This window comes from Macaca mulatta, chromosome 3 (genome assembly GCF_049350105.2).
Source record: "Macaca mulatta isolate MMU2019108-1 chromosome 3, T2T-MMU8v2.0, whole genome shotgun sequence".
In the NCBI taxonomy this organism is placed as follows: domain Eukaryota; kingdom Metazoa; phylum Chordata; class Mammalia; order Primates; family Cercopithecidae; genus Macaca; species Macaca mulatta.
Window position 1 is genome coordinate 164,660,896 of NC_133408.1, and position 21,652 is coordinate 164,682,547.

The window sequence follows — 21,652 nt, forward strand, 5'->3', positions numbered from 1 at the left end:
CATGCCTGCTAATACAATATCCATTATGCAGCCCACAAACCAAGGAATAATTTTTACTTTTAAGTGTCATTATTTAAAAGAAATACCTTTCATAAGGCTATACCCACCATAGATAGAGATCCTTCTGATGGACTAGGGCAAAGTAAAATAAAAACCTGGAAAATATTTATTCTAGATGACATCAAGAACATTCCTGATTCGTGTGAGGTCAAAATCCAACATCAACAGGGGTTTGGAAAAAGTTAATTCCAACCCTCACAGATGACTTTGATGGGTTCAAGACTTTGGTGGAGTTAAGTCACTGCAGATGTGGTGGAAACAGTAAGAAAATTAGAATGAGAAATGGAGCCTGAAAGTGTAACTGAACTGATGCAATCTCATAATAAAACTTCAACAGATGAAGAGTTGCTTCTTATGGATGAGGGAAGAAAGTAGTTTCTTAAGAAGTAATCTATTCCTGGTAAAGATTTTATGAATATTTTTGAAATGACAATAAAAGATTTAGAATATTCCATAAACTTAGTTGAAGAGAACTCTCAAGGTTGAAGAGAACTGACTGAAATTTTGAAAGAAGTTCTACTGTGAATAAAATGCTATCAAACAGCATCTCATGTTACAAAGAAATCTTTTATAAAAGGAAGAGTCAATTGAGATGAGAAAATTCAGTACTGTCTTATTTTAATAAACTGTTACAGCCACACTAGTCTTCAGAAAACACCATCCTGACCAATCAGTCTATCATCTCCACCAGCAAAACGATAACTCACTGAAGGCTCAACTTATCCTTAGCATTTTTTAGCAATACTGTATTTTTCATCAAGGTGCATACATTTTTTAATGTAAAGTAGTAAAACCACTATAAAAAACAGCATGGAGCCTCCTTAAAGAACTAAAACTAGAACTACCATTCAATCCAGTAATCCCACTACTGAGTATTTACTCAAAGGAAAAGAAGTCATTATAGGAAGACACATGCACATGCATGTTTATAGCAGCACGTTCACAACTGCAAAAACATGGAACCAACCTAAGTGCCCATCAATCAACAAGTGGATAAAGAAAATGTAGTATATATACACCATGGAATACTACTCAGCCATAAAAAGGAACGAAATAATATCTTTTGCAGCAACTTGGATGGAGCCAGAAGACATTATTCTAAGTGAAGTAACTCAGGATTGGAAAAACAAAATATCATATGTCCTCAATTGTAAGTGAAAGCTATGCTATGAGGATGCAAAGAGATAAGAAAGATATGATGGACTTTGGGGACTCAGTGTGGGGGCAAGGTTCGGAGGAGGGTGAGGGATAAAAGGCTATATATTTGGTACAGCATATACTACTTGGTTGACAGGTGTACTGAAATCTTTGAGGTGGAGCTAAAGCATATTAACAGGAAAGTTTATAACACTAAATGCCTTCATCAAGAAGTTAGAAAGTGCAACATCCCTTCATGATAAAAATCCTCAACAGACTAAGCATCAGAGGAATATACTTCCAAATATAATAGCAAGAACCATCTATGACAAACCCACAGGCAGCGTTACGCTGAAAAACCAAAAGCTGGAAGTATTATTCTTGAGAACAGAACAAGACAAGGATGCCTACTTTCACCACTCCTATTCAACATAGTACTGAACTCCTAGCCAGACCAATCAGGCAAGAGAAAGAAAAAAAAAAAAGGCATCCAAATAGGAAGAGAGGAAGTCAAACTATCTTTTTGCAGATGATATGATCCTATAGCTAGAAAACCCCATAGTCTTTGCCCAAAGGCTCTCAGAACTTACAAACAACTTTAATAAAGTTTCAAGTTACCAAGTCAATGTACAAAAATTAGTAACATTTCTATACACCAATAATGTCCAAGTTGACAGCCATATCAAGAATACAACCATATTAACAATAGCCACAAAATATATAAAATACCTAGGAATAAAGCTAAGCAAGGGGATGAAAGATGTCTACAATGGAAATTACAAAACACTACTGAAAGAAATTACAGATGACACAAACAAATGGAAAAAACATTTCATACTCATGGATAAGAAGAATCAATATTGTTAAAATACTGTCCAAAGCACTTTACAGATTGAACACTATTCCTATCAAACTACCAATGTCATTCTTCACACAATTAGAAAAAAAAACTCTGAAATTCATATGGAATCAAAAAAGAGCCCAAATAGCCAAAGCAACCTGAAGCAACAAGAACAAAGCTGAAAGCATCACAGTAGCTGACTTCAAACTATACTGGAAAGCTGCAATAACCAAAACAGCCTGGTACTGGTGGTACAGAAATAGACACATAGACAGGTAGAACAGAATAGAAAACTCAGAAAGAAAGCTATACACCTACAACTGATACAGTTTTGATATTTGTTCCTGACCAAATCTCATGTTGAATTGTAATCCCCAATGCTGGAGGTGGGGCATGGTGGGAGGTGTTTTGATCATGGGGTCTAACACAACAACCATCAGATCTTCAATAAAGTTGTCAAATGCTGTGGGAAAAGGACTCCCTATTAAATAAAGTGTGCTGGGACAACCGACTAGCCATGTGCAGAAGAATGAAACTGGAGCCCTACCTTTCACCATATACAAAACATTAACTCAAGATGGATTAAGGATTTAAATATAAGACCTAAAATTATAAAAATCCTAGAAGAAAACCTAGGAAACACCCTTCTCAACATTGGCCTTGGCAAATAATTTTTGGCTACATCCCCAAAAGCAATTGTAACAAAAACAAAAATTGACAAATGAGAACAAACTAAACTAATGAGCTGCATGCAAAAGATGCTATCAACAGAGTAACTATACAGCCTACAGAATGTGAGAAAATATTTAGAAACTGTGCATCTGACAAACGTCTGCTATCCAGAATCTATAAGGGAGTTAAATCAACAAGCAAAAGGCAAATAACATTAAAAAGTGGGCAAAGCACATGAACAGACACTTCTCAAAAGAAGACAAACATGAAAAAATGTTTATCATACTATCATCAGAGAAATTCAAAAGGAAACCACAACAAGACACCATCTCATATCAGTCAGAATGGCTGTAAAAAAAGTAAAAAAATAACACATGCTGGTGAGGGAGGCTATGGAGCAAAGGAAATGCTTATATACACTGTTGGGAGTTTGAAAATTTCTCAAAGAACTTAAAACAGAGCTACCATTAGACTCAGTAATTTCATTACTGGGTATATACTCAAAGGAAAATAAATTGTTCTATCAAAAAAAAACCCACAGTCATATTTCATCACAGCACTAATTCACAATAGCAAAGACATGGAATCAACCCAGGCGCCATCAATGGTGGGTTAAAGAATATGATGTACATATACACCATCTAACACCACGCAGTCATAAAAAGGAATAAAATCATGTCCTTTGCAACAGCAGGGGTGCAGATGGAAGCTATTATCTTAGGAGAATTAACACAGAAACAGAAAGCCAAATAACTCACACGCTCACTTACAAGTAGGAACTAAACCTTGAGTACTCATAGACAAAGACGGGAACAACAGACATGGGACTATTAGAGCATACGGAAAGCACTCAGATTCATAAAACAAGTTCTTCTTGTTTAATTTTAATTAATTTCAAAGTTTCTGTTTTCTGCCTTAATTTCGTTGTTCACCTGAGAGTTATGCAGGATTAAGTTTTTAAATTCCCATGTTTTTGTGTAGTTTTGCGAGATCTCCTTGATAGATTTCTACTTTTATTGCACTATGGTCCAAGAGTGTGCTTGGTATGATTGACTTTTCTGAATTTATCATTTATCCAGACTTAATTCATAACCAAGCATGCAGCTGATCTTATAATATGTTCCAAGTGCAGATGGAAAGAATGTGTATTCTGTGGTTGTTGGGTGGAGTATTTTATAGATGTCCACTAGATCCAAATGATCTAGTGTCGAGTTTACTTCCAGAATTTGTTAGTTTTCTGCCTAGATATCTAACACTGTCAGTAGGGTGCTGAAGTCTCTCTCCCATTGTCATTGTGTTGCTGTCTATGTCTTTTCTTAGGTAAAGAAGAACTTGTTTTATGAATCTGAGTGCTCCAACGTTGGGTGCATATACATTAGGATAGCTACGTCTTCTTAAATTGAACACTTTTATCATTTTGTAGTGGCCATCTTTGTCCCTCTTAAATTGTTGCTGGTTTAAAGTCTGTTATATCTGACATAAGAGACTCCTGTCTTTTTGTTTGTTTCTGTTGCATGGTACGTATTTATCCAATCTTTTTCACTGAACCTGTGGGTGATGTTACATGTGAGATGGGTCTCCTCAGGGCAGGAGACAGTTGGGTCTTGTGTTTTTATCCAGCTTGCCCCTCAGTGCCTTTTAAGTGGGGGCATTCAGACTGTTTAAATTCAAGATTAGTACTAATACATGAGATTTTGAATCTGTCATCATGCTGTTAGATGGCCGTTTTGTAGACCTGAGTGTGCTTTGCATTATAGTGTCTCTGTGCTACGTGCTTCAGTGTGTTTTTATGATAGCAGGTATACTTTTGTTTCCATGTTTAGCACTCCCTTAAGGATCTCTGGTAAGACTGGTCTGGCTGTAACAAATTCCCATTTGCTTGTCTGATAGAGGAATTTCATTTCTCCTTCACTTATGAAGCTTAATTTAGTGGAATACGAAATTCCTAACTGAAATTTCTTTTAAGGATACTGAAAATAGACCCCAAACCTCTTCCAGCCTCTAAGGTTTCTGCTCAGAGTTCCCCTGCCATCTTGATGGGATTCTCTTTGTAAATGACCTGACCCTTCTTTCTAACTGCCTATAAGATTTTTTTCTTTCACATTGACCTTGGGGATGGTTGTCTTACATAGTATCACCAGGGTTGTTCTGTATTTCTTGAATTTTCATGTCAGCCTCTTTAGTGCGATTGGGAAATTTTCAGACTATATCCTCAAATATGTTTTCCAAGTTGTTTACTATCTCTCCTCTCTCTCAGGAATGCCAGTAAGTTGTAGGTTTGGTCTCTTCAAATACACATCTATTTGTCAGAGGCTTTATTCACTTAAAAAAAAAATCCTGTTTTATTTATTTTTGCCTGACTGAGTTGTTTGGAAGAACTGGTCTTTGAGATCTGAGATTCTTTCCATATCTTGGTCTAATATACTGTCAATGCTTCTGACTATATCACGAAATTCTTGTAAACGTTTCAATGTCAGGAAGTTCAGTTTGGTTCTTTCTTAAAATGACTGTTTCGTCTTTCAGGTCTTGTACCATTATACTGAATCCCTTAGATTTCTTGGGTTGGGTTTCAACTTTCTTTGAGTCTTGATGAGCTTCCTTGCCATCCAGATTTTGAATTTTATGCCTGTCATTTCAGCCATTTCAATCTGGCTATGAACTATTGCTGGGGAGCTAGTAGGCTCCCTGGAGGTATGAAGACACTCTGACTTTTTGATTGTCAGAGTTCTTGCACTGGTTCTTAACTGAAAGAGCTTGTGTGTCTGTAACTGTGGCTTGAGTAGAGTATATCCAACTGGCTTCGTTTCTGGGTTATTTTAGAGGACCAAGACTCTGAATAGGATCTTTATTTGATTCTTGTCCTGGATTTCATAGGCAACATATGCTGGAAAAATATTTTTGGTCTTGCAATTTGGGATGGAACCCAATACATGGTGCTTAAAATAGCATACAGCCTCTTATTCAGCTACGCTGCCTTTGTATTTCAGTGAGTTCACAGTACTGGTCTATGTTGGGAAAGAAGAGGGATGACCCCTTCACCAAGTCTGCTCTTGGGCCTGAGGGGAGCCCCCACCAGTCCTGGGCCTGAGGAAAGCCCCCACCAATAACTAGCACTGTGCCCATGTCTCCTTTGTTAGGTATTCTGGGTCATGGGTCTTTCTTCCTTGGGCATAGGGCACAGCTGGGAGACAGGCCACTCCCTTCCCAGACCACCTGTTTTGGAAGGGATGCTCCACTTCTGCACTGGCCCCATGAACTCATCACCTTTCTCAGTGTTTTGAGAGTAAGGGCTCCTCCCTCACTCACATACCAGCTACAGATATCAGGTTAGCACTGCCAAGCTGCACGTTGCAGCCCTGGGGCATTGGGACCAGTCTGCAGCTCCATCCTCTGGCCCTTCAGGATCAGGTACCATCTGTGCTGGGGGATCCAAAGTGCTCCCAGACCACCAGTAAAGTATTCAGGCTGGGTCACCAGCAAATCACCCAGGCTGTGTAATGGGTGCTGTGCTGCATACATGATCCTGCAGGAGCAGCCAGGCAGGGACCTTGGGAAGGGCTGGCAGACCTAAAGAACAGACATGTTCCAGTCTCATGGGGAGGTCAACCCTGCTCTCTCTTGGCCCAGCAGTCAGCTTGGGTTAGAGCTACTTGGAAAAAGATGAAGAGCCTTTGGGCATGGACACCAATGGTGACATTCTACTGTAGCTGTCCTATATGCAAAAGCTCCTGAGCTACATATACACAGGCTGCAGCTCTATCTCTGCCTACTTTCCAGGTAGATTCCCCTGCCCTCTGAGTTCAAATGTCCATGGAGATGGTGAGACTTCTTGTAGCTAGGATCCCACAGGTCAATGGCAAGAGTGGGCTGCCCTGCCATCCCTTCACTCTGCCCTTTTCTAAGAGCCGTTCAAAGCCGGAAACTAGCACTGGCACATGGTAACCACGCACAGAATTCCCAGCTTCCTTCCTCTTCAGTCTTGGTGTCTGCATTGCCTCTCTATGCAATAAGAGAAACTCTTGTTTTCTCTTCAAAAATCTGGTTTACTGAATATTTTGGTTTCCCTCGGCAGGAAGTTAACTTCCTAGCTACCTCTAATTGGCCATCTTGTCTAATCATGTGATTTTTATCCTGCATTTCTTAAGGTATCACATTGACTAGCTTTCCATGTTGAAATATCCTTGCAACACAGTGATATATTTAACTTGGTCATAGTGTATGATCCTTTTAATGTGCTGTTAAATGTGGTTACCTAGTATATTACTGAGGATTTCTGCATCTATTTTTGTAGTCTTTGGTTTTGTTATTATGGTAAAGTCAGTCTTATAAAATGGGTTTGGAAGTATTTCATTCTCTTCAATTTTTCTGGAAGAGTTTTAAAGGATTGGCATTAATTCTTCTTTAAATGTTTGGTAGGATTCCCTAGTAAAGCTATCTGGTCCTCAACTTTTCTCTATTTTGGGAGGTGTTTGGATTACTGATTTAATCTCATTACTAGATACAGGTCTGTTCATTTTTTTTTTTATTTTTTCATGACTCAATTTTGGCAGATTTTATGTTTCTAGAAAATCATCTATTTCTTCTAGGTTATCCAATTTGTTGGCATATAAATTTTCATAGTAGTCTCTTATGATTTGTATTTCTGTGGCATCAGCTATAAAGTACTCTCATTTCTGATTTAATTCTTCTCATTTTCTTCTTAGTCTAAGTAAAAGTCTGCCAGTTCTATGTATCTTTTCAAAAAAAATTAACTGAGTTTCACTGACTATTTTCTCTATTGTTACTATTCTCTATTCCATTTACTTCTGTTTTGATCGTTACTATTTTCGCCCTACTTCTCATTTTGGGTTCAGTTTGTTCTTCTTTTTCCAGTTCCTTGAGGTGTAAACTTGTTTGGGATCTTTCTGCTTCTTAAATATATATACTTTTTGCTATAAATCTCCCTGTTAAAACTGCTTTTGCCACACCACATACGTTTGGTATGCTGTATTTTCACTTCCGTCTCAAGATATTTTCTAATTTCCTTTTTGACTTCCTGTTTGGCTCACTGATTGTTTAAGAGTTTACTGTTTAATATCCACACATTTCAAAATTTTACTATTTTCCTCCTGCTATTGACTTCTAGTTTGATTTTACTGAAGTCAGAAAAGATACTAGCTATCTTAAATTTATTCACTTGTTTTGTGACCTAACAAGCTATCTATGCTGGAGAATGTTCCATGTGCACTTGAGAAAAATGTATACTCTGCTCTAGCTGGGTAGAATATTCTGTTAGGTTCATTTGGTCTACAGTGTTGTTCAAGTTTTCCGTTTCCGTACTGATCTCTGTCTGGACCATCTCCCCCATTACCGGAAGTGGTGAAATGAAATCTCCTACTATAACTGTGTTGCTATTTCTCCCTTCACTTCTGAAATGTCTGCTTCATGGATTAAGCGCTCTGATGTTAGCAGCATACATAATTGTTATATTTTCTTGGTGAATTAACCCTTTCATCATTATATGATATCCCAAAACTGCCTGTTGTGACAGTTTTTGACTTAAAGTCTCTTTTGTCTGATGGAAGTATGGCCACTTCTCTTCTTTCGGTTACCATTTGCAAAAAATATCTTTCTTCATTCCTTCACTTTGACTTAGCCTATGTGTGTCCTTAAATCTAAAGTGAGTTTTTGTAGAAAGCATATAGTTGTATCTTGTTTTTTTTAATGCACTCAACTACTCTATGATTTTTTTAGTAGGGAATTTAGTTCATTTATAATAATACTAGTTATTGATTAGAAAGGTCTTACGATTGCCATTTAATTCATTGTTTTCTATCTGTCTTGTGACACTTAATTCCCTATTTTCTTCTCTTGCTATCTTCCTTTGTGTTTCATTTTTTTGTAATGACCTGCTTTGATTCCCTTCTCATTTTCTTTTTTTTTTTTTTTTTTTTTTTTTTTTTGAGATGGAGTCTCACTCTGTCACCCAGGCTGGAGTGCAGTGGCGCGATCTCGGCTCACTACAAGCTCCGCCTCCTGGGTTCACGCCATTCTCTTGCCTCAGCCTCCCGAGTAGCTGGGACTACAGGCGCCCGCTACCACGCCCGGCTAATTTTTTTGTATTTTTAGTAGAGACGGGGTTTCACCATGTTAGCCAGGATGGTCTTGATCTCCTGACCTTGTGATCCGCCCATCTCCGCCTCCCAAAGTGCTGGGATTACACGCTTGAGCCACCGCGCCCGGCCTCATTTTCTTTTGCGTATCTTTTATAGGTTATTTTCTTTGTGGTTACCATGGGGTTTACATAACGTACCTAATATTTATAGCAATCTATTTTAACCTGACAATTTAACTTTCATTACATACAAAAACTCTACACTTTTACTTCTACCCCACACACTTTATGTTACTGATTTCATACTTTTCATCTTTTTATACTATGTATCCATTAACATATTTCTAGAGTCATAGCTCCTTTTATATATTTGCCTTTCAACTTCTATACCAGAATTAAAAGTGATTTATGCATCAATGTTACAGAATTACAGTATTCTGCATTTGTTTATATATTTACCTTTACCAGTGAATTTTATACTTGGTTTATACACGGTTTCACGTTGCTGTTTGGCATCCTTTGCTTCATTCTTTTTCCTTACTGTTTTTAACTAGACTCTAGAATCTAAAGATCATGTTTATTTTACAAATTAAACTAGCCAAAGAATATGCATCAGTGTTGTTTGGCAATTATAGGTCCAAACTGAGCTTCTATTCTAGGACTTAGGGTACAGATGGAACTGTGTTCTTAAATCAATAATGCATTTCTACTCTATAAAAATTCCACCAGTTTTAATACCTACCAGTTCCTTTGCTTAGATATGGGGGCTTAAAGAACTTCACAACACCGTAGACATTGACAATTGTACCACCCTTAAGTTGATTCAGGGGTGTATATATATAATTTGTTGCTGGAACCTAAAGAAGGAGAAGACAGTGAATACATTTATAGTAAGTATTTACATTGTAGAATCATGTTATAATCATATTAGCAGCAAATCCATATAACTGTATTTTATCCTTTTAAGTGTCTAAAAGAAGCTGTAACCTGAAAAAAAGGCAATGAACACAGCTTAGCTTATCCAACTAGTTTACCTTAGAACTTTGTTTATAAATGGTACAATTTGCACACTAGCTCATAAAGGCATAACCTATAATCTAATTAAAACATTATACTTCTCCAATACAAAAGTAGCAAACAGTATATACATACAGTCCCTGACTTATGATGGTTCAACTTATAATCTTCTGACTTTAGAATGGGTCTAGTAGGCTGTTTAATGCATTTTGTATTTATAACATTTATGACTTATGATGGGTTTACTGGATGTAACCTCACTGTAAATCAAGGAGCATCTGTAGTGAAATACCAGAAATACTTATCAAAACTGAAGCAATAACAGAAAACAAGAAATACTTTTTTAAAATATGTACATCTTCAATGTAAAAGGTCTAAGAAAAGAGAGTTTTATTAAAGGTAAATGACTAGGCATGAGATATTTTTAGAAGCCCTGAAAAGGTAACCAGAATACTAGTCTTAACAATACAAGTTACATCTCTTGTAAGTTTAGAAAACTTTTTTTTTAAGGACACTCTCAAGGAATCTTTAAGTAATTAAATCATCCTAGCTGTCTTTAAGTTAGTACATCCCCAGCTTATTTGGTCAAGAAACTGTAGCTGGGGGACAAGAAATCAAATTGTTAACAGAGAGCAAATTCTAAAAAATGCAATTTAAGAGATTTTGGTTCTATTTTTTAACTAATATCACTTCAAAACTTGTGGTACAATTTCTCTCTTCCCTTTACCCCCATGCTATTATAGAGATTTTCCACAGGCCTAGATTTTGACTCATAATTCAAGCCAGGTTTTGAGTCATAAATGGTATAAAAAGATTTAAAATGATAATAATGAAACTGTACCCCAAAGAATTAAAACTAATAATGCCTAAATTCTCGGGCTTACAGTATAGTAGATAAGAAATGAAAACTTACTGAAAAGTTGAAATCAGCAACTAACAAAAATTCTTGAGTTTGCAGAGTACCAGATAAGAAAAGAAACAACTCGCTGAGATACTACTGAAACTCCTACTGATTATTGAGAGCAATAACAAACTATCTGAAATCAGTTGAAATCAAGATGGCTGACTGGAATTTGAGAACGAGCTTGCTGACATCACAGTATGAATTTCCATCACATTCATCATACTAACTCCACCTGAATTTGCGCATGCAACCCATGCATTAATGTGAAGAAATAACTGTGCATGCCCAAGGACTTTCCAAACCTCCCCTTTCGTCCTACGAATGACTTACTAATCCGAGTATCTACTCTCTAAAACTCTTCTAATAAAATCACTGACTTAAAGACAGCACAGGGAGACATATTTGAGCTCAGCTCGTGTCTCCTTAGGTGCTGACTGACTTTCAGCTTTTCTTTTCTCAAAAATTTGATTTCACAGTATTGGCTTATAGCACATCAGGTAGAGTGAGCTCCTTTTGCTCTATAATAATGAGAGCGAAAGATTATTTTTTGAAGTAACTGTGAATAAGTTGGGAAAGAAAAGGGAAAGTGGTTTACAAGGATATGTTTGCATATTAACAGTGATACTAAAAAAAGCCTTAAAGGGCTTTAGATAGGTGGCCCCAACATCAAATGGAAAAAAGGACACCTATCACTCTAAGAGTTAAAATTTTTAAACTCAAATTAATTAGTTTTTCCAAGGAGGCTTCTCAGTTCAAACAAAAGAGTAGAATTTGCTAATCTAATCAAACTTCAACATAAAAGCTAGCTAACTCATCAATGATTAAAAAAAGAATGACAGAATAATGGAATGGAAAGAGAAATAATGGAAGAGAAGCATACTGAACAGTAGGGAGAAAACATGTGCTTAGCGTACACTCAATACTCTATCTTAACATCTCATGGAGAGATGAATGGGAAAGGCCAGCAAAACTCAATGACACTAACCATTACAATCAACTAAGTAACTGCCATTTGTTAATTCATTACCAATAAACAACTTCTTGTTTGGCTTTCCACGTAAATCGGCAAGTATTTATGTGTACAACAGCTAAGATATAATCCTCATTATAAATTCATAAATTGATATTTTTGCTTAATAATTCTCTAATGAGTTAGGTTAATATTCTTACAAGTTTGGTTAACGTACCCTTGAGTAAGCTCACACTTGAACAAGGTAATTAAATTTACATGATTCCCAAAAAGCCCTATCTTAGTAGGGAATTGGTCTCCCTTGCTGACACAATAAATTATTGTATTCCATAAAAAAGGACTGTAGAGGGACATCCAAATCAGTTTGAACAAATGTGTTAGCTAGAGAAACAGTGGAGTTAGCTTAGGAGAATGGTAAGCAAAGGCTTTCTGAAGGTGGCAACAAAATCTAAATTTTGAAGGACAAGTAACAAGGAGAAGTGATAGCACATACTAGCATCATGTAATCAGAGGTCTGAAAATAGATTCACACTGCTGGTGCAAAAGGCACAGGGCTAATATCTAAAACAACAGGCATATAATATTTATGGCATCCTAACAACTCCTAGGTTAATAAAACTATTTAGTACTTACGAAAATACTTGTTGAGGTTTTTTTATTGCTCACTAAATAATCTAGAACAGCACTATCCAAGAGAATCTTCTGTGATAATGAAAATATTCTATATCAATATTGTGGCTATTCAGGAATTTAAATGACTAGTGCAAATCATGAACTGAATTTTTAATAGCCACACACAGCTAATTGCTCAGTATTGCACAGCACAGGCACATGTCCATGAGAAAACCATCGGCTCATGACATACTAAAGATAACCTGATGGCATTATCATTAAGTACATCACTTGATCCACAGTTCACACAGACATGAACAATTTTTTTTTTGGATAGCTTAAGTGGCAGCCCATTATGGAATCAATCAGTCAAGAAAATGTGAGCACTGGGTTAAATGAGATGCAATTCACAGCATAGGCAGAAAGTTAACTAGTGGACAAAAATCAAGCACAGCAGACAATAAAAGCCTAAAGAGAGAAAAACACCTAGCAGCATAATTCAACTCATTCATTCCTTTATATTCTGTCGTCCTTTCATTCATTCATTGATGGGCCATTTATTATACAGGGCAATAAAAATAAGTGTGAACGAAACACAAATAGCCCCTGCACCAATGGAAGAACAAACCATAAAAGCAGGGAGATGTCTTAGAGTTGTCTTAGAAGGTCTCTTTGAAAAGATATTTAAAGAAAGAACTAATTAAATGAAGTACAGAAGTTGGGAATGAGATAAGCAACAGTGTTCCAAGCAGAGAAAACACATTCAGTATGTTTGAAAATCCAGGAGGTTTGGATGGCTGGAGTGTACTGGTCAAAGGTAATGACAAGACTAGGTTGAATAAAAATACAGGGGATAGTTTATGTTGGGCCTTCAGATTCCACATAAGTGGGCTAATAAAGCTTTTAAATCCTGAAGACAGTACAAGATCAAATGATTACCCTGAGTCACTTGAAAAGCAAACTTTCTACCACTGAAAAACAAAATACTTTATTTTCTAAATTCTAAAAACACCCTGGCCCTCACAGACTACACATTTAATACTATATCCTCGAAAAAAATACACTTTTTTAGGAAAACAAGAAACTCAAAAACAGTAACTGTCAGTTTTCTCGATAATCAACTGCAAGATGCATGCTCTGTTTTAAAATGTGGAAATGTGCCAAATGAGCATCTTTTTATGAGTCAGGAAAATAAAGTCAAATAGATCTATGCCTGATTTAACTTATTGTTCAGAGGCTTTTACTATTCCTGCCTTATTTACAGGTTCACAAATATATCAAATATTTTAAATTAAACAATCTATAACAATTTTGGGAAACACTAATACCAGAGCTAATTCACATTTTTAAAAAAGTACATCAGTTCTTTTACTGGTAACAGTCCCCCCCCAAAAATATTAATTATACTAATACTTAGAATTTAGTATCTGTATTCTATAGTCATTGTCAAGTAGAAACAGTTCCTGAATTCTGTCCATTTGAAACTAAAGGTTCAAAAACATAAGTAGAACATAAACATTATATTAAACTATACTCATAAATTATTAATATCTTCTTTCCAGTTTCACTCAGCTACAAGTAGACTACTATAAAAATGGGAATGGGAATCTTCCTATTGCTATGAGGAAGCTCTAGCTATACCTATGCTTTAAAATAACGGGAAAAATGGGTAAAAAAAGAGAAATGTATCGTAAGAAAATAACTTAAAATTATATAATTTGTTCAATTATATAATTCAGCACAAAATTGTCTGGTTAAATACAAGCTAATGTAAAAAGAAATGAATTTGCCTATGGTTTAAAACAAAAATTTAAGGATCCTCATACAGTAAAAACTTACTTTATTTTTCTTGTGTATGTATAGCTTAAACAAAATATCAGCAGATATTATTCCAGACAACAGAATATTCAGATATTGATTACTAGGTAAAATATATCACTCCGATAAAACATTATCAGCTATAAAAAAGATTATGTTTTTCCAGTGTACTGATACTATATCAACATCAGACTACAAAGTGGACTGAATATACATATACATGTATCTGTGTATGTGTGGTATATATGGGTATAGGTGTAATATTCTAAATTAAACTGAATATCATCTTACCAAAGACATTGATTCTGTAGAAAAATCTCTTACAGATTTGACATAAACCTGAAGGAAAAAAAGAAAGAACTTATATACAAAGAACTTGTACACAGATAACCTCCAATGTGATTACAGACTTTTAGTTTTAGTAAAAGTACACACTTACTCGTAAAATATTCAAATTCACTAGGATGATATAAAGTTATGGCTTACAAATTAAGAGTGAAATGTGCAAAGTTGTCTAAGCTACAGAAACTTAAAAAAAAGGCAAAGATGTAAGGTCAAATGAAAATGTACTTTATTAAAATATTAGTGTTCTTACAGATTAAATTTGAAGCACAGCAATATTCAGTTCTCAAGATAGAATGTAAAATAATGCAAACTTCTGTCAGTCCAATAGAAGTGGAAAATCAGAGCTGATATTCAAAATTTTTCCTGCATAGAACCCTAGACGTTTTCAGAAAGAAAACAAAAAAAATAAGGAAGTGCTTCAGTGATCACTTTAACTGCAAATTTTACCCACCTCCAGCCTAATTCATTAACTTTAATATCAAGCACAGCCACCGCCAGCACTTATAGTACCTTTGTGCGTACTAGAAAAAAAGAGGCAGATGTTGGCCTGCAGGCACTTGGCTTAGCCCAATTCTACCTAGTAATTGTTTAGCCCAATTCTACCTAGAAAATTTTTCTTATTACTGAAGATTTTATATCTCTCTAAAATGTTTTGACTAAAAAGGCAGTTTTCAAGTGTGTGTGTGGAAAGTAGGGCGTTAAAAGAGGAAAGGAGAGGAAGGCCATCTTCACAACGAATAAAATAGAAGGAAAAAATCAGTTTTACCTAAAGAGGGGTAGGTGATTAATTTAAAGGGAAATCAGGTAGAGCAAAGTGCCTGATAGTATAATTACAAAGAATAATATCCAGTCTAGAATGTTTGTACAGTTTTGTAAGTTTCATTATTATTTATTATTTCACTAAGTATTAATAAGTATTAATAAGTACTTATTTATTAATAAGTAATTATGGAAGTATTATAAAGGAATTCCCTTTTCTATCTAGTCATTTTAAACATAAAACCAAGAAAAAACTTCTATTTTTTAAACTTAAAATATTCAATTAAAATAATTTAGTCAGACCAAGTAGTTTATCTGCAGATTAACAGAAATACTTTCAGTTCCATCACTGTAGCTCATTAAATCTGCAATATAATTAGAGAATAAAAACTACATACTTACATAAACAGTTGATTTGAGGTCTTCAAATGCTTTCAAAAATATGCAAGGTTTATCATCTTTGCCTATAGATGAAGAAGCTAAAAAAACAATAAATCTAGCCACTGCAATGGTGTCCTACACAGGAAAAAGAAAGTTTTTGAATCAATCACCAAAATATCTACAATTTGGAACGTCATATAAATCCTTATTTATATTACTATCTTTAGAACAAAAATTACTTCTATAAAGTAGAAAACTGGTTAACCCAAACTTGTGTAACACTTACTGAATACATGATTTAGACTATCACTTCCTCTAAAACATCTTCAACATCTACAGCTACAATATAGCCACAGATGGCTATAATGTCCCACTTCATGGGACCAGGAAAATGCTAAATTACTAAGAAAGTTTTATGTAGTGAAACTTAGATGTTCCAGTAGTATCAAGGATGGAATTTAAATGAAACTAAATCTCAAAGTTGAGAAACTACATTGAGAAAGGCATAACAGTGCAAAAACTTCACATATTACAAAACTAATACATGTGCATACAAATACAGGGCATAGATAAAATAAGATACCTCCATTTATAGACTAGTAAGAACAAAGATAGCTTCTTACTACTTAGGTTTGTAACAGCAGTAAGAAGCCATTCTCCATTTATCCCTTCCTCTCTCATTCTTCAAATTTCCTTTTCTTATTTTCCAAATACTAAAACAGAAATACTCAAAGGGTTTTGCCTTGCTGCATATATATTTTTTGTTGTCTTACTCCCTTAATTTTAACACCAATACCTTAAGATACACCAAAATGCCTGGGCTTTTGGTCATCTTCCTTCAATAATTTTAAACTCTATCAAGTGGAAGTCTTCTGCATTACCAGTTTGCTTTGCACATACAAGGGCCTAGTGTCAATTCCCACAATCCTCTATTCAGACTTAATAATTGGACTGAGAGCATATTGTAGATAGCGGTCATTTCTAATTCTGCTCTGTATTTACAGGAGTTGGCACAAAGCAGGCCCTCCCAAAACAAACTGTCTATGAACCAAAGGAAAGACCTTATGTTGCCTTTTCTAAAAATCTCTTGCCCTAACCAGGTATTGTAGCTCTGCAAACTCCTGCCTTTTTTTCTTCACATGAGATTGCAAACATAACTGTGTGTATGTTGATGATGCCAAATTACCACAACTCTTCATAGTTAAGTGGGAGAAAATTTTTCTTCTTACTGAAGATTTTACATCTCTCTAAAATGTTTTATGTAGTTTAAAAAATAAAATGAACACGCTTCTGGAATAAAAATAACAAATGAGTAACTTTTTTTCAGTTTTACAAACTGAAAAATACACTCTACTTTCAAGTGACCTCAAACCAATACATTCTGATTAAATGAAAACTTAAGATTTTAGTCAAAGATTTAAAGTTGTTTATCAAACTAACATAGAAGATAAATAGAAGTAGGGAAGCCAACAGTTTATCAGTTCTAAATTATCCAAGCAGAAAAAAACTTACCTCTTGTTATTCAGTGTTCCACTTAAAAATGTTTTCAAAAGTAAATATTATACACCAAATGCAAATGTTGGAGTACAGATGACCATTTTCTATTTTCCTGCAGAATCTAAACTTTTTAAAAAGACTGAGTATGTATTTCTTTTATCATGAAGAAAAATTTTGAAAAGAATAAATGACTAAAAGCTGGACATCAGCATTCATAAGAAAAATGTTTCTGAAGTTAACAGTAGCTACACACAATTCAGTAAAAAGTTACAACCCTTCCTCTGGCATATATTCAACAGCATAGAAACAATAATCACAGCTTTTTTAAAAAAATTAAAATGTGTTTATTATATTCGTAAATGTGGATTTATATTTGAATATACATATAAAAACTGCACTGAAGGCCCTCAGTGATCTCATTCCAACCAACTATTCCTGTTTTATTTCTACATACTTCCCATTCAATATCAGACAAATTAGATCCTCTTAAAAGTATAGTGCTTTTCCACATATATTCTTTACATACTTTGAGCCACTGCTACAAATAAAAAACATGTTTCCCATTTGTACATATCTAACCTTACCCATATTTCAAAGTTTAGCCTTCTTCCTGGTAGAATCTATGACTGATTCTCTCTCAAAAACAAGTAATTCTACCTTCCTCTAAACTCTCCTACATAGCATTTTAGCATTTTTCTCTTTGTGTGTTATTTACAAACTTTTCTTAACGCCTTTAAAGCCCTTAAAGTCCTGTAAGTTCCTTGGACTAAAAATAATGGAGATCATTCCAAGATGGCCGAATAGGAACAGCTCCAGTCTACAGCTCCCAGCGTGAGTCATGCAGAAGACAGGTGATTTCTGCATTTCCAACTGAGGTACTGGGTTCATCTCACTAGGACTTGTTGGACAGTGGTTGCGGCCCACAGAGTGTGAGGCGAAGCAGGCATGGCCTCACTGGGGAAGCACAGGGGTGGGGGAATTCCCTTTCCTGGCCAAGGGAAGCCATGAAACTTGGTACCTGGAAAATCGGGACACTCCTGACATAATACTGTGCTTTTCCAACGGTCTTAGCAAACGGCACACTAGGGGATTATATCCCATGACTGGCTCATCAGGTCCCAAGCCCATAGAGTCTTGCTCACTGCTAGCACAGCAGATCAAACTGCGAGACTGCAGCGAGGCTCGGGGAGGGGCGTCCACCATTGCTGAGGCTTGACTAAGGCTTGACTAGGTAAACAAAGCGGCTGGGAAGCTTGAACTGGGTGGAGCCCACTGCAGTTCAACCAGGCCTGCCTGCCTCTGTAGATTCCACCTCTGGTGGCAGGGCATAGCTGAATAAAAGGCAGCAGGAACTTCTGCAGACTTAAACGTCCCTGTCTGACAGCTTTGAAGAGAGCAGTGGTTTTCCCAGTATGGAGTTTGAGATCTGAGAACGGACAGATTGCCTCCTCGGGTGGGTCCCTGACCCCCGAGTAGCCTAACTGGGAGACACCTCGCAGTAGGGGCTGACTGACACCTCATACAGCTGGGTGCCCCTCTGAGACGAGCTTCCAGAGGAAGGCTCAGGCGGCAACATTTGCTCTTCTGAAATATTTGCTGTTCTGCAGCCTCTGCTGGTGATACCCAGGCAAACAGGGTCTGGAGTGGATCTCCAGCAAACTCCAACAGACCTGCAGCTGAGGGTCCTGACTGTAAGAAGGAAAACTAACAAACAGAAAGGAATAGCATCAACATCAACAAAAAGGACCTTCACACCAAAACCCCATCTGTAGGTCGCCATTATCAAAGACCAAATGTAGATAAAACCTCAAAGATGCGGAGAAACCAGAGCAGAAAAGCTGAAAATTCTAAAAATCAGAGCACCTCTTCTCCTCCAAAGGATCGCAGCTTCTCGCCAGTGATGGAACAAAGCTAGATAGAGAATGACTTTGACAAGTTGGCAGAAGTAGGCTTCGAAAGATCAGTAATAAAAAACTTCTCCAAGTTAAAGGCGGATGTTTGAACCCATCGCAAATAAGCTAAAAGCCTTGAAAAAAGATTAGACAAATGGCTAACTAGAATAAACAGTGTAGAGAAGAACTTAAATGACCTGATGGAGTTGAAAACAATGGCACAAGAACTATGTGATGCATGCACAAGCTTCAGTAGTCAATTGGATCAAGTGGAAAAAAGGGTATCAGTGACTGAAGATCAAATGAATGAAATGAAGTGAGAAGAGAAGTTTAGAGAAAAAAGAGTTTAAAAAAAAAAATGAACAAAGCCTCCAAAAAATATGGGACTATGTGAAAAGACCAAATCTACATTTGATTGGTGTACCTGAAAGTGATGGGGAGAATAGAACCAAACTGGAAAACACTCTCCAGGATATTATCCAGGAGAACTTCCCCAACCTAGCAAGGCAGGCCAACATTCAAATTCAGGAAATATAAAGAATGCCACAAAGGTACTCTTTGAGAAGAGCAACCGCAAGACACATAATTGTCAGATTCACCAAGGTTGAAATGAAGGAAAAAATGTTAATGGCAGCCAGAAAAAAAGGTCAGGTTACCCACAAAGGGAAGTCGATCAGATTAATAGCGGATCTCTCAGCAGAAACTCTACAAGCCAGAAGAGAGTGGGGTTTAATATTCAACATTCTTAAAGAAAAGCATTTTCAACCCAGAATTTCATATCCAGCCAAACTAAGCTTCTTAAGTCAAAGAGAAATAAAATCCTTTACAGACAAGCAAATGCTGAGAGATTTCAATACCACCAGGCCTGCTTTACAAGAGGTCCTGGAGGAAACACTAAACATGGAAAGGAACAACCGGTACCAGCCACAGCAAAAACATTCCAAATTGTAAAGTCCATCGATGCTAGGAAGAAACTGCATCAACTAACGAGCAAAATAACCAGCTAACATCATAACGGCAGGATCAAATTCACACATAACAATATTAACCTTAAATGTAAATGGGATAAATGCCTCAATTAAAAGACACAGACTGGCAAACTGGATAAACTGTCAAGATCCCTCAGTGTGCTGTGTTCAGGAGACCCATCTCATGTGCAGAGACACACATAGGCTCAAAATAAAGGGATGGAGGAAGATCTACCAAGCAAATAAAAAATAAAAAAAAAAAAGCAGGGTTGCAATCCTAGTCTCTCACAAAACAGGCTTTAAACCAACAAAGATCAAGAGAGACAAAGAAGGCCATTACATAATGGTAAAGGGATCAATTCAACAAGAAGAGCTAACTATCCTAAATATATATGCACCGAATACAAGAGCACCCAGATTCATAAACCAAGCTCTTAGAGCCCTACAAAGGGACTTAGACTCCCACACAATAATAATGGGAGACTTTAATACCCCACTGTCAACATTAGACAGATCAATGAGACAGAAAGTTAACAAGAACATCCAGGACTTGAACTCAGCTCTGCACCAAGTGGACTTAATAGACATCTACGGAACTCTCCACCCCAAATCAACAGAATATACATTCAATATCCCTGACGAACATCAATGCGAAAATCCTCAATAAAATACTGGCAAACCGAATCAAGCAGCACATCAAAAAGCTTATCCAACACAATCAAGTTGGCTTCATCCCTGGGATGCAAGGCTGGTTCAACAGACACAAATCAATAAATGTAATCCATCATATAAACAGAACCAAAGACAACAATCCCATGAGTATCTCAATAAATGCAGAAAAGGCCTTTGACAAAATTCAACACCCCTTCATGCTAAAAACTCTCGATAAACTAGGTAGGTATTGATGGGGTGTATCTCAAAATAATAAGAGCTATTTATGACAAACCCACAGCCAATATCATACTGAATGGGCAAAAACTGGAAGCATTCCCTTTGAAAACTGGCACAAGACAAGGATGCCTCTCTCACCATTCCTATTCAGTAACTGGAAGTTCTGGCCAAGGCAATCAGACAAGAGAAAGAAATAAAGGGTATTCAATTAGGAAAAGAAGAAGTCAAATTGTCCCTGTTTGCAGATGACATGATTGTATGTTTACAAAACTCCATTGTCTCAGCTCCAAATCTCCTTAAGCTGATAAGCAACTTCAGCAAAGTCTCAGGATACAAAATCAATGTGCAAAAATCACAAGCATTCCTATATACCAATAATAGACAAACAGAGAGCCAAATCATGAGTGAACTCCCATTCACAATAGCTTCAAAGAGAATAAAATACCTAGGAATCCAACTTACGAGAGATATAAAGGACCTCTTCAAGTACAACTACAAACCACAGCTCAACGAAATAAAAGAGGACACAAACAAACGGAAGAACATTCCATGCTCATGAATAGGAAGAATCAGTATCGTGAAAATGGCCATACAGCCCAAGGTAATTTATAGATTCAATGCCATCCCCATCAAGCTACCAATGACTTTCTTCACACAATTGGAAAAAAATACTTTAAAGTTCATATGGAACCAAAAAAGAACCCTCATTGCCAAGACAATCCTAAGCAAAAAGAACAAAACTGGAGGCATCACGCTACCTGACTTCAAGCTATACTACAAGGTACAGTAACCAA

At 36.3% G+C, this 21,652-nt stretch overlaps 1 protein-coding gene across 41 annotated transcripts in view; it reads right to left on the reverse strand.

The window, feature by feature from the left end:
• POT1 (protection of telomeres 1) overlaps positions 1-21,652 on the reverse strand; it is a 114,407-nt gene that overhangs the window by 66,710 nt on the left and 26,045 nt on the right. For 21 of the 41 annotated variants that reach the window (XM_077998129.1, XM_077998126.1, XM_015134837.3 and 18 more), the window contains 3 exons: positions 15,632-15,745; positions 14,417-14,464; positions 9,547-9,661 (listed from right to left, as the gene is read on the reverse strand). The exons of 7 other annotated variants lie outside the window; for them this stretch is intronic. Coding sequence is in view for 24 of the 34 variants with exons in the window: in XM_077998126.1 (XP_077854252.1) it covers positions 9,547-9,661; positions 14,417-14,425 (124 nt within the window). In the remaining 10 variants the exon portion in view is untranslated. Of the gene's footprint in view, positions 1-9,546; positions 9,662-14,416; positions 14,465-14,720; positions 14,846-15,631; positions 15,746-21,652 lie in introns of all 41 variants that reach the window. 13 more of the 41 variants (XM_077998132.1, XM_077998107.1, XM_077998116.1 and 10 more) reach the window with 1 other exon arrangement.